This window comes from Vulpes lagopus, chromosome 8 (assembly GCF_018345385.1).
Source record: "Vulpes lagopus strain Blue_001 chromosome 8, ASM1834538v1, whole genome shotgun sequence".
NCBI lineage: Eukaryota > Metazoa > Chordata > Mammalia > Carnivora > Canidae > Vulpes > Vulpes lagopus.
Genome location: NC_054831.1, coordinates 199954 through 215636, shown reverse-complemented (window position 1 = coordinate 215636; position 15683 = coordinate 199954). Strand labels below are relative to the sequence as shown.

The window sequence follows — 15683 nt, the reverse complement described above, 5'->3', positions numbered from 1 at the left end:
GATTTTCCTTTTTTTTTTTTTTTTAAGATTTTATTTATTTATTCATGAGAGACACACAAAGAGAGAGGCAGAGACACAGGCAGAGGGAGAAGTAGGGTCTCTGCGGGGAGCCGATGTGGGACCCGATCCCAGGACCCTGGGGTCACACCCAAGGCAGACGCTCCACCGCAGAGCCCCCGGGCTTCCCCTAAAGGGGCATTTTTTGATTATTAAAAGGCACAATATTGATTCAAAACCAAGAAAATCCTAATAGTGTACTAACCATGGTATGGAGGGTTCATCATACTGCCCACTCTTGCATATTTTGATTTTCAAAATAAAATCTTTGCAAATACGCTTTCAAGAAGTAATGATTTCCGCCTCTGCGGCCAGGACTGCCTTTGCTCTGCACGTGCCTCCTAAGGAACCCCGGCCGGCAGCACGCCCTGCCAGCTCCAGGGCAGCTGCCACCCAGGAGGAGCCGCAGACCCTGGAGGAGCCACGGACCTGGGAGGAGCCGCCGGCCCAGAGCTGGGCCCCGCAGTGCACAGCTGGCCGCGGGGTGTTCACGCTGTGGGAAGATTTTAGTGTATGTGCTGCCGAAGCGAGTACACGTGGGAAGATTTTAAATTATGGATTAATTTTACTTAATTGGTATAGGACTACCCAGATTTTCTATTTCTTCTAATGTCAATTTTGGTAAATTGTGTTTCATTTACGTTTCACATTCACTGTCATAGTTGTTCATATTATACTCTCATTATCCTCTTTGAAAATTTTAATTAATTAACCAATTAATTGATTTTATGTAGCCTCCACACCCAGCATGGAGTCCAATGCAGAGCTTGAACTCACAGATCTGAGATCAAGAGTCTCATGCTGCACTGACTGAGCCAGTCAGATGCCCCTTATTACCCTTTTAATGTTTGTAGTATCGGTTGATGTCCTCTTTTTTATTCCTGATATGTTTTCTTTTTCTTTTTCTTTTTTTTTTTTTTTGAAAGATTTATTTATTTATTTATGATAGACATAGAGAGAGAGAGAGGCAGAGACACAGGAGGAGGGAGAAGCAGGCTCCACGCCGGGAGCCCGACTTGGGACTGGATCCCGGGACTCCAGGATCGCGCCCTGGGCCAAAGGCAGGTGCTAAACCGCTGAGCCACCCAGGGATCCCCCGTTTTCTTTTTCTTAATTGATATTTCCAGGAGTTGATGAATCCTCTTAATCTCTTCAAAGAACCAACTTTTGGCTTTGTTGATTTTCTGTAATTTTTGCTCTTGTTTTCATTATTTCCTTTCACTGTTGGGTTAAATTTGTTCTTTTTCTAGTGCTTGAATTGGAACGTAGAACATTAATCATCAGCCTTTCTTCTAAAGCTATAAAGTTCCCTCTAAGCACAGCTTTCCCTGCATCCCACAGTGTTTGATGTCATATTTTCACTATTGCTCACTGCAAAGTATTTTACAATTTCCCTTGTGGTTTACTATTGGACTCTTAAGTGTTTAGAAGTGTGTTTAAATTCCAAGCACTTGGAGGCTTTCTAACAGTTTTTTTGACATTAAACTTTAATTCAGAGAAGACACACTTGTATGATTTCATCCTTTGAAATTTGTTTAGATTTTATGGCTCAGGATATGGTCTATTTTGAATAACATTTTTTTCGGGGGGGTGCCTGGATGGCTTAGTCAGTTGAGTGTCTGCCTTCAGCTCAGGTTGTGAGCTCAGGGGTCCTGGGATTGAGCCCCACAAGGGGCTTCCTGATCAATGGTGGGGGGCGGGGAGAGAAGCCTGCTTCTCTCTCTCCCTTTGCCCTTCCCCCCTGCTTGTGCTTTCTTGCTTTCTCTCTCTCCTAAATGAATAAAATCTTTTAAAAAATGAGTAACATTTTAAAAAATATATTTATTTACTTATTCATGATAGACTTAGAGAGAGAGGCAGAGACACAGGCAAAGGGAGCAGCAGGCTCCATGCAGCAAGCCCGACGTGGGTCTCAATCCCAGGACTCCAGGACTGCACCCTGGGCTAAAGGCAGGCACTAAACCGCCGAGCCACCCAGGGATCCCCTGAGTAACATTTTTAAAAAGATTTTATTTATTTATTTATGAGAGACACAGAGAGAGAGAAGCAGAGACACAGGCAGAGGGAGAAGCAGGCTCCATGCAGGGAGCCCTGATGTGGGACTCGATCCCAGGTCTCCAGGATCACACCCCAGGCCAAAGGCGGTGCTAAACCGCTTAGCCACTGGGGCTGCCCTGAATAACATTTTTAAAAAGATTTTATTGTTAAGTTAAAAAAAAAAAAGCCCCAACATGGGGCTCATACTCACACCCCTGAGATCAAGGGTCAGATGCTCTTATCAGTGGAACCAGCCAGGTGCCCCACCTTTAAGATTTATTTATTTAGGGCAGCCTCCGTGGTGCAGCGGTTTAGCGCCGCCTGCAGCCAGGGGTGTGATCCTGGGGACCCGGGATTGAGTCCCGTATTGGGGTTCCTGCATGGAGCCTGCTTCTCCCTCTGCCTGTGTCTCTGCCTCTCTGTCTCTCTCTCTGAATAAATAAATATATATTTTTTAAATCCCAAGATTTATTTATTTATTTATTTATTTATTTGAACGAGAGCATGAGAAGGGGGGAGGAGCAGATGGAGAGAGAAGCAGACTGTGGGCTGAGCTGGGAGCAGGGGGCCACATGCAGCTGGATCCCAGGACCCTGGGCTCATGACCGGAGCCCAAGGCAGATGCTTAAGGGACTGAGCCAGCCAGGTGCCCCCAGGCACCCCTATTTTGATTAACATTCTATGTGCCCATGGGAAGAACCTGCATGAATGTGAATCAGAGCAGGCTGGTTAACCGTGTGCTGGTACAAGGAGAGAGGGATTGGCCACTGAGATGGAAGACTCCAGAGCAGGTCACATATGCAGTTACTTTTTATGATGGAGGCTCTTTCCCAGTTGGAGGGGGAAAATGATGGTCTTTTACAATAAATGATGCGGGGTCAACTGGATATTCATATTAAAAAATATATTTTATGGGATCCCTGGGTGGCGCAGTGGTTTGGCACCTGCCTTTGGCCCAGGGTGCGATCCTGGAGAGCCGGGATCGAGTCCCACGTCGGGCTCCCTGCATGGAGCCTGCTTCTCCCTCTGCCTGTGTCTCTGCCTCTCTCTCTCTGTGTGCGACTTCATAAATAAATAAAAATGAAAAAAAAATATATTTTACAGAGAGAGAGAGAGCGCACACCCTAGATACTATTCAGAAGAACGGTGACCCATCATAGATTTAAATGTCAATGGGAAAACATTTAAGCTTTTATTTTTTTTAAAGATTTTTATTTATTTATTCATGAGAGAGAAACACACACACACACACACAGAGGCAGAGACTCAGGCAGAGGGAGAAGCAGGCTCCCGGCGGGGAGCCCGATGCCGGGCGGGACTCGATCCCAGGACTTCGGATCACGCCCTGAGCTGAAGGCAGATGCTCAACCGCTGAGCCCCCCAGGGATCCCCAACATTTAAGCTTCTAAAAGAAAACAGAGACTGTCCTAGTGAAAAATCAGTAATCATAAGAGAAACGACAAATAAATTGGACTTTACTCAGGATCGCCCCCCACTGCAAGGAGCTCTGTGCAGCGCCTGCAGTAGGACCGGGTCGCCCCCCCCACCCCCGGAGGCCCGCGGCAGGCCCGGGCGCGCATCCACAATATGTAAAGAACCTCTAGGAAACAATGAGCGCAGCGAGCTGCGGGCCGGCGCCAGGCGGCAACGCCCGGGGTCGCGGGGACGGCGGCGGCCGGTGGCCTCCGGAGCTGCGCCGGGAACTCGCTCGGGCCTCCTTAAGCGGGGCGGGAGGCGGCGGGAAGCTCGGCCGCGGCTCCGCCCCGGGGGCTGCCTTTTCCTTAGAAGGCGAAGCCCCAAGCCTCGCCTCCCGCCCGCGGAGCCCGCGCCCCGCGCCCCGCGCCCCTCGCCGCCGCCCCAGGGCGCACAGGCCGGCGCACTCCGCGGGGCCCCGGGCGCACCGGCTGGCGACGGGCGGGCGCGTCCTCGCCGCTCGGGACGGACACCCGAGGCCAGCGCCCCTCCCGGCCCCGCGCCCGCGACATGCCGCGGCAGAGGTGAGCTGGGCCGCCGCGCGGGGACCGGGCCCGTCCTGGGGCGCACGGCCCGCCGCCCCCCGCCCCGCGCCCGCGCCCGCCCCCGGCCTCGCCCGGCCCCCGCCCGCGCCTCCGCCGCCGCCGCGCACTCGTCTTCGAGCGCGGGCACGCGGCCCCAGAGCCCGCGCCCTCTCCCCGCGGTCCCTCCGATCCCGGCCGCGCGGAGCTTTGCGATTTAACTCGGGACCCGAACGGATGTGACACCATATCTTTAAAGATCTGGGGTCCCCAAGGCAAGGGTCCTTCCGCCCCGCGCCCCTCCCCGCGCGCCCTGCTCCCCCTCCACGCGCCCCCTCCCGCGCCCCGGCCCCTCCCGCGCCCCCGTCCCCGCGCGCCCTGCTCCCCCTCCCCGCGCCCCCTCCCCGCGCCCCGGGGCCCCCTCCCCGCCCGCCCGCCCCCGGCCCCCTCCCCGCGCCCCGGGGCCCCCTCCCCGCGCCCCGGTCCCCGCGCCCCGGGGCCCCCTCCCCGCGCGCCCTGCTCCCCCCCCTCCCCGCGCCCCCTCGTCCGCGCCCGGGCCCCCCCGCCCGCGCCCTGCTCCCCCTCCCCGCGCCCCGGGTGCTCCCCTCCCCGCGCGCCCTGCCCTCCCCGCCTCCCCGCGCGCCGCCCCCTCCCCGCGCGCCCTGCCCCCCTCCCCGCGCCCCGCTCCCCGCGCCCCGGGGCCCCCTCCCCCGCCGCCCCGCCCCCCTCCCCGCGCCCCCCTCCCCGCCCCTCCCCGCCCCCCCTCCCCGCCCGCGCCCGGGCCCCCTCCCCGCGCGCCCTGCTCCCCCTCCCCGCGCCCCCTCCCCGCCCCGGGCCCCCTCCCCGCGCGCCCCGTCCCGCCCCCCTCCCCGCGCGCCCGTCCCCCCTCCCCGGCCCCCTCCCCGCGCCCGCCTGCCCCCCTCCCGCGCCCCGTGTCCCCCCTCCCCGCGCCCCCTCCCCGTCCCCGGGCCCCTCCCGCGCGCGCCCTGCCCCCCTCCCCGCGGCCCTGCCCCGCCCTCCCCCGCCCCCCTCCCGTTCCCCGGGCCCCCTCCCCGCGCGCCCTGTTCCTCCTCCCCGCGCCCCGGGGCGCCCTCCTGCCGGGGCGGGCTCCCCAGCGCCAGCCAGGCCGGGCCGCTGAGCCTGTCCGCCCGCAGGTGCCGCGCCCCTGGCCCGCGTCCCCGCCATGGAGGTGCTGCGGCGCTCCTCGGTGCTCGCCGCGGAGATCATGGACGCCTTTGACCGCTCGCCCAGCGACAAGGAGCTGGTGGCCCAGGCCAAGGCGCTGGGCCGGGAGTTCGTGCACGCGCGGCTGCTGCGCGCCGGCCTGGCCTGGACCGCGCCCGAGCGCGCCGCTCCCGCCCCCGGGGGCCGCCTGGCCGAGGTGTGCGCGGTGCTGCTGCGCCTGGGTGAGTGCGGGGAGGCCCGGAGAGGGCGGGCGAGGGCCGGGATCGGGCACGGGGTCAGCCTGCAGGGCACCCCCGCCCCTCCCTGCCCCCAGGCCCCTGCCCGCCCGGCCCAGCCCCCGCGATGCCTGCGGGGCTCAGATTCCAGGCGGAAGCCTAGACTCCCCGAGTGACCCTTGTACTGAGCTGGGCACAGGAACCCTTTGTGGGACCACGTGTCCCCATGTTTGTTTTGGAAAGTCTGTCTCCTGCCTGAAATCCCGCTGCCTGCCTCTTGCTTGGAGGCTGCTAGCGTTGGAAACTGGGGCTCCGGAGGGTCACGGCAGCCAGAACCCCAGCTGGCCTGTGTGGACGCCTGGGGGTGCTTGGTTGGAGTGAGGTCACGCAGAGCACAGTAACCATTATCACGTTCTGGGGGTCTGGACCTCAGAAGGGTGGGGCCAGCCCCACGGAGTAGGTGACCCCCCGCCCGCCCGGGGCTGAGGTTGTTCAGAGTGGGCAGTGGGGAGCAAACACGGAGGCCCGATGGCATGTGGGCAGGGTCGGAGCAGGGCTCTGTGGCGGGGGACACCCTGCCTCTCAGGCTGACTGTGGTGCCGGCTTGTTCCTGTTTCATGTGGACCCTGAGAGCAGGGCTGCGTAGACCCAGCTGCCCAGGAGGGGGTGGGGGGGCACGGGGGGCCGTCTGAAGCCCACCAGGAGGGGTGCTCACCCCCAGGGCCTCGGGAGGGGAGAGGCTCCTAGGTGCGGACCGCCGGCCGGCGGGCCTGGGGACCCCCGGGGTTCGGAGGACCTGGACTCCCCTGAGGTCGGCCACCGACGGCCGTGTGCTCAGCTGGGCTGTGGGCGTGATGCCGGGGGACCTTCTGGCCCTGGAGAGGATGGCGTCCCAAGAGCCGCCGGCGCCCGGGGACCAGCAGGATGTCCTGCCCCGGCCCAGCCGCCCGGCGTCCTAGTCCGTGAGCAGCAGCCGGCGCTGCCTCTGCTCCAGGCCAGAGTCCCTGTTGTTGAAACTTGTCTGGAGAACCCTGCTCGGGCGCCCCGATGCCTCAGGCCTGGTCGTGGGGAGCAGGGGTGGCCCAGGCTCTGCGGTCGCTGGCACTCAGCCCTGCCAGTGGCCAAGGAGGGGGACGCCCCAGGCCCCCGAGTCCTCCCGCGCACGCCCACCTGCTGCACTCTGCTCTTGCGCCCTCCACATGAGCCCCTGCGCCCCCAGTGTGCCCCGGTGCCCAGGCCCAAGGTCTGCGTGGGAACGGCCGCCCTGGGAATTCCCATGCCCCCCCGCTGCCCGCAGCCTGGCCAGTCTGCTCTGCGTCCACTCTGGGCTGCCTGCGTGGCGTGCGGCCCGGCCCGTGATGGCACAGACGCCCTCATCAGCCCGGCGGGTCCGCGGCGCTTCCGTTTGCTTGGCTGCACCAGCGGCGGCGCTGGGCGCGTGGAATTCCTCGGCGAGCGGGCAGCGGGCAGGGCCGCGACACACGCCCACGTGGCTCCGGGAGCCCGGGTCTGGGCGACGCCTGGGGCCCCAGGCGAGGCCTTCGCTCCTGGGTCGCAGCGCCGTGCCTGCGCCCGGCAAGGACGCCCCACGAGGCAGCCCCACCTGCGTGGGGGCGCTGGCACGGCCCCTGCCCGCGTGGCCCTGGCTGCTGCCCCGCCCGCCTGCCCCGACCGCTCAGCGGCCGTGAGTCACCATCAGGCAGGGCCCGGCTCGTCCCAGGGATCCCGCCCCACCGGCCCGGCCGGCTTGGCCCTGGGTGGGGGCGGGGGGCTGGCTTGTGGGGGGGGGGGCGGGCCCCGGGGCAGGTCGGGGTGCCCGCTGTGCCCGCTCGCTCTTGTCCCCGGGCCATGGTGGGGTCAAGCGGGGGTGGGCATCCAACAGGCTGAGCAGGGTCAGGGGTCAGGGGCCAGGCCAGTTGGTGCCAGGTGCAGCCGGGGCCATGAGCAGCGGGTGGGCCCAGGCCTGGGGCAGGGGGGGCAGGGCTGGGGTCACACAGGCCCGGGCCTCCCTGACCCCACCGTGCGCCTGCCCAGGGGACGAGCTGGAGCTGATCCGGCCCAGCGTCTACCGCAACGTGGCGCGCCAGCTGAACATCTCCCTGCAATCCGAGAGCGTGGTGACTGACGCCTTCCTGGCGGTGGCATCTCAGATCTTCTCTGGAGGTAGGCCTGGCCCTGCGCCTCGGGCCCCAGAGCCACCAGCACAGAGCAGCCTGGGCCGACTCGGACCGTGACGTGTGGCACCCTGGGCTCTGCGGACTGGGGGGACCCAGCCGGCCCACGTAGCGCGGGGACTGGGCGGAGTTGGTGCTGCTGCCCGGTGGCTGCGGGGCCAGGCTGTCCTGAGTGGGTCCCGCACATCCTGGCCCGGGGGAACCTGGCAGCAGGTCCTGGGCGGCAGTGTCCCAGCCTGGGTGGCCACCGCTAGGCTCTTGTGATGTCACTTCAGACGTTACAGCGTCACTCGCTCAGCCCCGTTCTGTTGGGTCAGAGGCTTGTCTCGGGGGGGACCCCGCGTCAGGGCAGGACGTTGAGGGCAGGAGCCCGGGTGCAGTGGCTTGCTGGGGAGCGTCTGGGGGGGACTGCCTCACCTGTCCCCCTGGCTGGCCCACACTCACCTGGGAACCCCCTGGTGGCCCGTCTGTGTCCTCTGCTCCTGCTCCTCCCGTGTGTACACCCGCCCCCAGGCTGACTCATCCCCCTGAACCTTGTCCTGTCCCCGTGTCACCTCCTTGTCCCCTCTATGTGGTCCACAGACCGTACCGCCCCACCCGCGGCCTCGTGTCCCATCCTGGCACACGCGCTTCCTGTATCCCCGTGTGTAACAGGTGCCAGCCCCCACCCCCACCCCCACCCCCGTCTGCGATCGATCGTGCCTCTCGGTGCTGCTCTGAGCCAGGGGACCCTGTGATGAGGGGACGGCCAGTCCCAGCCCTCAGGGGCAGAGAGCTTGAGGGCCGCAGAGCTGGAGTGTTCCCGATGGGCGTTGGGCCAGTCTCCTGCTGGGGCTTCCTGGAAGGGCCCCAGGGGGGTGGGGCAGGGAGGCCTCAGGCCCCCTCCTCCGGGAGGCAGCTCTGGGCCTGTGGCCAGCCAGCCTGACCTGGGCCTTGGTGTCCTTGTCCCTAGGAGACCAGGGCAGCAGCAGGGCAGGGCATGAGGGTGCGGGCCGGGCCGGAGCCACAGTCCCCACCCCTGCAGGGGGCCCGTAGTCTGCCAGAGGCCCCCCCAGGCCCCCCTGGGAGAGGAGATGGACTAGAGGAGCCGCCTCAGCCCATCGGAGGCAGACCCCAGCCCCCCGGGGGCCCCGTGTTGACCTCCAGCACCTTCCCATGGAAGCTCCACTGACCCCTGGGCGGGAGGACAAGCAGGGTCAGAGCCGCGCTTGACGGGAGCGGCTTCCCTCAGCTGCGTCCAGTGTGCTGGGGACACGGGACGTCCAGGGACATGGGGCTGCCAGCTGTAGCCTCCAGCTGTCTCCAGGCCGCGGCCAGGCCAGCAATGACCTCCCAGCAGAGGCCAGCAAGGCCAGGACCCCGTGATGGAGGTGCCTGGTGGGCAGTGGGGGGGCCCGGTTCCTCCAGTGTGTCCTGGGTGGTGACCCGGGTCCCAGGTGACCCTGCGAGGGTGACCTGAGACGGCGCCTAGGGGAGGGGGCAGCAGGTGGGGTGCAGGGCACGTGGGCCGGGACGACCCTCAGGCCTCCCAGGCTCCTTGTCCCCGCTGCTGCTGGCGCGTGGGTGGCCGCCCTGTGTCTGTCTCCGGAGCTGAGGTCTGCCTTTAAAAGGAAGGCTTATCTGTGGGAACGCGGCGGCCTGCTGGGCGGGGGAGGCCCCTGGGGGGGTGGGACAGGGGGGCACGGGACAGGACCCCACACCCAGGGGACCGATGCAGCACCCCCCAGCTGCCTGGCCTTGCTCAGGGCGGTACAGGCCTGAGAGGTTCAGAGAAGCGCTGGGGGGGGGAGGGGCAGGGAGGAGGCAGGGGGAGGGGGCAGAGGGAGGGCCGAGGGGACAGATGGGGGAGGGAATGGGGGAGGGCCTGGGCAGGGGGAGGGGGAGGGGAAGATGGGGGAGGGCAGGGGCAGGGTGAGCACAGGCCACAGCCGCTCCGTCCACTTGGGGGCTTCGGTTAAAGTCGGGGTCATCATCGAGGCGGGAGAGAACGTCCCCTCCGTGCGCAGCGCCTCCAGCCCCCGCTGCCAGGCCTCCCCGCGCCCCGTGTCCGCCCAGCCACGTGGCATCTGCTGACCTCGGTCCCGTCCCCGCGGCCCCCGGGTGGCCGAGCACACGCTGACCCCCACGTGGTGCCCCGCGCTTGTCCTCCTGGCAGCTCCCCCCCGAGGTGCAGGCCGGGCCTGAGTCCGGCTCCGGCGGTGACGGGGCATCTTGGGGGCCGCGGGCCAGGTCTAGGGGCGTCTCCAAGCGGCCGTGCCCGTGGGGGAGACGCCGCCAGTGCCGCTCGTGGCAGCCGTGGCCCTGTGGCTGCTCAGCCCCCTTCAGGGACAAAGCAATTTTCCCCTCCCTGAGTGGAAGCTGGCAGGAGGCTTTTTTGTTTTGTTTTTTATTACAAGAGCAAAATATTTTACCGCAGAAAGATCAGAAAATACAAAAGATAAACAAGTCTCAGAAACCAATACCAAAAATGAGCAAAGGATCAGAAGAGACGGTTCTCCGGGGAGGACGTGCGTCTGGCCAGGCGCCGCCCGGGGAGCCGTCGAGCCTCAGCCGCCGGGGTGACCCCCGCACAAGGACGGCGCGGCCGCGGGCAGCACCACCCGGGCGGCCACAGAGGCCGAACCACCCTGCTCCTGCCCAACGCGAGCAGAGCGCGGGGCCCCGGCCCCCTGGGGCTCACCTGCCCCCTGGCACGGGGCCGGGACAGGCCACCAGGACGGCACCTGGAGGGCGCGGGGACCCGGGTGGTGGACGGGCCCGAGGCGCCCGGGGCTCCGGTGGGGTTTCACTCTCTAAGGAGGCTGTGGCCCCAGCGTGGCACGTGGAGAGGGTCACGGGCCGCCCCGGCGGAGCCAGCGGGCGCCCCAGGACTTGGGTTTATTTTGGAAGAGTCGGGAAGTGGCCGGCGCAGGAGGGACGCGGTCCGGGGCTTCCACGGTCTTTCTTTTATTGGGATGAAACCTTCATCGCAGTGAAGCACCGTGAAACGCGCCGTGCAGCGGCCCCTGGGCCACCGCCCCGGTCTCCTCGCCCTGGAAGGACACCCCCTCGCCCAGCCCCCACGACCCCTGCCCCCGGTGTCACCCTGGGTTCCTGTTCTGGGCCCACGCGCCCACGTGGCCTGTTGAGCGCCGTGGCCCAGGCTCCGTGCTCCCTGCGCGGTGGCAGGCGTCCCATCCCTTCCCGCGGTGCTGCCCCTGCATCCTTTCCCCGGGTGCGTGGACGCCGCCTGCACGCTTCTGGACGGTTTCTGTTCTCGCCGGCATGTGACGGGTCCCCGCGCCCGCGCCCTCCCCCTGGGGGCTGCACCCGGGTCTGGGCTCGAGGAGAAGGGCCGGGCCAGGGGCGGGCGCGCCGTGGGGCCCCTCCTGTGCGTGCGTGCGGTGCCCTATGGGTCCCTGCAGCCCCGGCCTCGGCCCCCTTCCTGCTGAGGGTTCTCGCTGTCCCCTCGCGTCCTCCAGTGGCCGCTGGGCAGGGCAGGGCTGGCCGGGAGCGCGGCTGTGTGCCGGAGGCTTGGAGATCGCCGCCAAGAACCACTGGGGGTGGGCGTGGGCGCAGGGGGAGGCGGCCGGGCCCCAGGCCCTTGCTGTGGCCCCGCTGACCAGCGTCCGTATGTCTCCCCGCAGGCATCACATGGGGCAAGGTGGTGTCGCTGTACTCCGTGGCCGCAGGGCTGGCGGTGGACTGTGTGCGACAGGCCCAGCCCGCCCTGGTCCACGCGCTCGTCGACTGCCTCGGGGAGTTCGTGCGCAAGACCCTGGCGCCCTGGCTGCGGAGGCGCGGAGGATGGGTGAGGGGACCTGGGGTGCGGGGGAGGGGCTGCTGCAGGGGGATGCTGGGGCTCCGCTGCTCCCACTGCCCGGCTCCCTGCCCACCTGCCCTCCGCTCCCCCGAGCCCAGACCCCGCGGGGCAGGAGCTGCCCGGGAGGGATCGCCCGTCACTGACCAGGCCCTGCACCAGGCGCCCCCACCCCGGCCGGGCCTCGGGTGCAGCCCCCACAGGAGAGCTCACCCCGATGGGTGGCGGCCGAGGGCGCTGGAGCTCGGGCCGGGGCTGCCGTCTCCCCTGCCATGGGCGCTCGTGGGGCGGCCCCCCCGGGACCCGGGCTGCGGCCAGTCCTCAGCACAGACCCGACGCCGCTGCCTCCTGCCTGCCGCGCGGCCGCTGCTGCAGACGCCAGTGGGCTCCGCGGTCGAGGTCCAGAGCGCAGGGCAGATTTCGTTCCCGGCAGGAGAAAGAACTGGGCCTGCTGCTCGGTGGGCTTGCGGGGAGCCGGTCCCACCCGTTCTGGGGGGCAGCGCGCCGTGGTGCTCCCCAGGCGGGGGCTGCGGGGGCGTCTGCAGCCCCGGGGGCAGGAGCAGGTGGCCGCGGGGACACGGGCACAGCGGGTTTCTCCCCTGCCGGGCCCGCGGCCTCAGGCTCCCCATCCTCCCGTCCTCGGGTTGGGCTGCCCCACCAGGACCTCCCCTAAGGCCTCGGGCACCCCCCGCAGCGCTCGTCTCTAACCCGCCCTCTCCCCTCCAGACCGACGTCCTCAAGTGTGTGGTGAGCACGGAGCCCGGCTTCCGCTCGCACTGGCTGGTGGCCGCGCTCTGCAGCTTCGGCCGCTTCCTGAAGGCCGCCTTCCTCGTGCTGCTGCCGGAGAGATGAGCGGCCGCCGCGTGCTCGGGCTGAAGCCAGGCCCCCCAAGCCCGGGGCCCCGCGCACGGCCTCGGCCTCCTCGCCCCGCCTGGGAGCGCGCCGGCCGTGGGGGCCCTGCCTCGGGGCTGGAGGCCCTGCCCTGAGCCCGCGTCCAGGCCCTGGCCCTCGGAACCGCTCGTCCCGTTTCTGGAGCCAGAAGTCAAGGTCGCTCCCGGGTCCAAAGGGCAGGGCGTGGGGAACACCAGGCCCCCCCCATGCCCGGGGCCCCTCCGGGAAGCACCCACGGCAGGGCGGAGTGGGCCTCGTGGGCGGAAGGGGACCTGGCCTGGCCGGGCGGCGGGAGCTGTGGGGTCTCAGTGAGCCCGCCCGCAGCACACGGGGCCCACGCACCGGCTGCTTAATCCGCTCTGGCGGGGCAGCGTGTCCCCTCCCGGCAGGTCCCTGTGTGGCAGGGACAGGCCGGCAATGCATGTGCCCAAACCAGGTTGGTGTGCACAGGTCCCACTAGGGTCATGTCCGCTGCCTGGGCCTGTCCTGGGCACTGCCAGGGCCGGGACGGCAGGCCATCCCCCAGGACGAGCACAAGCACAGACGCGCCACGGCGTCCCCCCAGGGCCTGCTGCCCCACGGCGACACGCACGTCATGCTCAAGCCCGCGGGGCAGGAGGCGGGTCCTGTGCCAACCGCAGCCCCCACTCCCTTCCCAGGCTGCCCCGCTCAGGCCAGGGGCACGGGGGGGGGGGGGGCCAGGTGGGGGGCCACGCCCCTTCCCGGGTGACGCATCGGGGTCCTGCCCTCGCACCCAGCCTCGCAGCCCAGGGGGGACCCCGACCACCAGGCCATCGTGGGCTCCTGGCCCCCCCCACCCCGTGCCCTCGCCAGGGCTGGAGCCCACTTCCCCCCTGACCCCCGACCCGGACCTGAGGCAGGCTCAGGTGGCAGCAAGGTCTGCGGCCGCGGGGACCCCGGGCGGGCCGCCTCCCCAGCCCTCCAGGGACAGGGCACGGCGCAGGGCAGCTCCGCTCACAGCAGCAGCAGCAGTGACACGGGTTGGTGCACCGCCCGCACGAGTGCGAGCCTGGGTGACAACACGCTCGGCGCCTTCCGCCGCGGGGCCGTGAGCACAAGCCAGAACCGCCGCGGTCCGGAGCCGAAACCCGAAGACGACTCTCCCTGAGTCCGTTTATAAACTTAGTGCCCTCCCTGTAAACTCAGCGCAGTGGGGTTTTTCTGGATTTAAACAAACTGATCATAAAAGTTCATGGAAGGAAATTCTCTTAAAAAAGCAAAGAATAGCCAGGAAGAACCTGGAAAGGGGAGGTGAGGGGGGCCGGGCGCTGGGCCACACGAGCCCCGGCCAGACGCGGCGGCGGCCTGCTGACACGCACGGGCAGACGGCCGGTCACTGCGCTCACGGACGCGGGCCGGGCGATCCCGGGGCGCACCGCGGTGGGGGCCGTCCTCCGTAGCCGGGGAGTGGGCCGGACTCCTGCGGAGGATTCAACGTTCAGCCACAATAAAAGACAGAACACGTACTGGATCGAAATGTTTATCACATTCAACATTTTTCGAAATATTTTGACTTGAGACAGAACAGGCGCGGTCGCCAGGGCTGGGCCCGGCTGAGCCTCGCGGGTCACGGGTCTCCTGGGGACAGCGTTTGGGGGGGACACAGGTGACGGTCGCACAACACTGTGAACATACCGAAAGCCACTGGACTGTACACTAGCTCTTACACACTTTACGATGGTGAAAATGGTGAACTTTATGTCGTAACAGTGCATTGTACCTCAATAAAAACGCTGTAACCGAACGTTAAGAATATCAGGATTAATGTTTCTAATTCAAAAGAGCTCATCAGCTACAAAAATCCAGGAGAAAAAGAAAAAAAGAGGAATGCAAACCCCAACACGGCAGCTCCGTCTCCCCGCCCGGGAGGCTGGCCGGCCCCATGGCTGACCACAGCGGCTGGTCGGTGAGGACGGGCCCCTGGCACTCGAGCCCCCAGGCCCCTGCCCCACCCCCGCCGGCAGAGCCCGGATGCCAGGTGGGTCATCGTGACGTCATCTGAGCAGCCGAGGACCGGAAGCACCAGGTGTGCGGCACGAGGGGACCTGCCCAGTGCGCCACCTGCGCCCCCCGTGCAGCCCAGCAAAGTCGGCCTGATTTTACAGTTTTGACGGTGGAGTCACGTGGGAGGTTTCACATAAGCAAAGCCAACTTGAGAACCCTCGATTTGTGGGAGTTTAAGTAAAGAAACGAGCATGTAGGTCAGGTCGGTGAGATGAGCACCCGGGTAAACGAATTATTCCCATTATACTATATATATATATATATATATATATATTTATTTATTTATTTATTTATTTATTATTTATGATAGTCAGAGAGAGAGAGAGAGAGGCAGAGACACAGGCAGAGGGAGAAGCAGGCTCCATGCACCGGAAGCCTGACGTGGGATTCGATCCCGGGTCTCCAGGATCGCGCCCTGGGCCAAAGGCAGGCGCCAAACCGCTGCGCCACCCAGGGATCCCTATTTTTTTATATCATTTTTATTTTTACGATTTTTAAGTTTACATTGAAATCTTTAAGCCTACAGAATCTAGTTTTTTAAACTTTTTTTAGATTTTATTTATTCATGAGAGACAGAGAGAGTCAGAAACACAGGCAGAGGGAGAAGCAGGCTCCCGACGTGGGACTCGATCCCGGGACCCCGGGGTTGTGCCCTGGGCTGAAGGCGGCGCTAAACCGCTGCACCACCGGGGCTGCCCCCATTACACTATATTTTGACTTTATCTCTTTGCTGGGAAAGGTGCAAAAAAAGAGGGAAAAACTGCAAACTTCAGGCGTGGTCCTGCTGTTAACCCCAGTCTGATCATCCTGCAAACACTGCAGGTATCTGTAGGATAAAGCAAACGACATTAGTCTTGCGAAGAACCAAGGCTTATCATCTCAGAAGAGGTAAAATCAAAGAATTTAAGTCAAACCTTCTGTGATCCCAAGATGTGAGCTGGAAATGGCACGGATGCGTCGTGTCTTGTGTCTGAGCACAGAAGCGGCTCCCAGGCTATGCGGTGAGGGAAGGGCCACGGCCGGGCAGCACGGCCACGGTAGGTGTGAAGCCGTTCCCGGTCGGGCTGCACCGGGGGCCTCCCACCCAGGAGGGCCGCCGCCCTGGCCTAGTGGCGTGTCCGGGGACAGCAGGGCGCAGACCGCGGATTAAAGGCCGGCTCTTTCCTGCCGGCTTCCTGCTGGAAGTGGTTCCAGGGCCCACGGCTGCACATGACGGGGACTCCTGCGGGCACTTGTCCCCGAATGTGGACGTGACCAGGGTCGGGGGCGCCCACGTCACTCCTGATCTCGGGGCCCGGCCTTAAGC

The 15683-nt window shown here is 65.2% G+C and overlaps 1 protein-coding gene across 2 annotated transcripts; it reads left to right on the top strand.

Annotated features, from left to right (window-relative positions):
• Nucleotides 1–3732: 3732 nt before the first annotated feature.
• BOK (BCL2 family apoptosis regulator BOK) lies at nt 3733–14117 on the top strand. 2 transcript variants are annotated; one of them, XM_041767140.1, is made up of 5 exons: nt 3733–4091; nt 5243–5494; nt 7523–7651; nt 11289–11452; nt 12188–14117. In XM_041767140.1, exons 2-5 carry the CDS (start codon nt 5272–5274, stop codon nt 12311–12313), a joined length of 642 nt encoding a protein of 213 aa, XP_041623074.1. In that variant the 5' UTR covers nt 3733–4091; nt 5243–5271; the 3' UTR covers nt 12314–14117. The 2 variants fall into 2 exon arrangements, with proteins under 2 accessions (XP_041623074.1, XP_041623073.1); XM_041767139.1 differs by lacking the exon at nt 3733–4091 and adding an exon at nt 4137–4363.
• Nucleotides 14118–15683: the final 1566 nt, after the last annotated feature.

Bases quoted from the DNA above. Each gene is read 5' to 3' on its own strand.
- BOK (XM_041767140.1), top strand. From the start codon at position 5,272: ATGGAGGTGCTGCGGCGCTCCTCGGTGCTCGCCGCGGAGATCATGGAC. The intron at 7,652-11,288 runs GTAGGCCTGGCC...GTCTCCCCGCAG, and splicing joins ATCTCAGATCTTCTCTGGAG to GCATCACATGGGGCAAGGTG. The intron at 11,453-12,187 runs GTGAGGGGACCT...TCTCCCCTCCAG, and splicing joins TGCGGAGGCGCGGAGGATGG to ACCGACGTCCTCAAGTGTGT.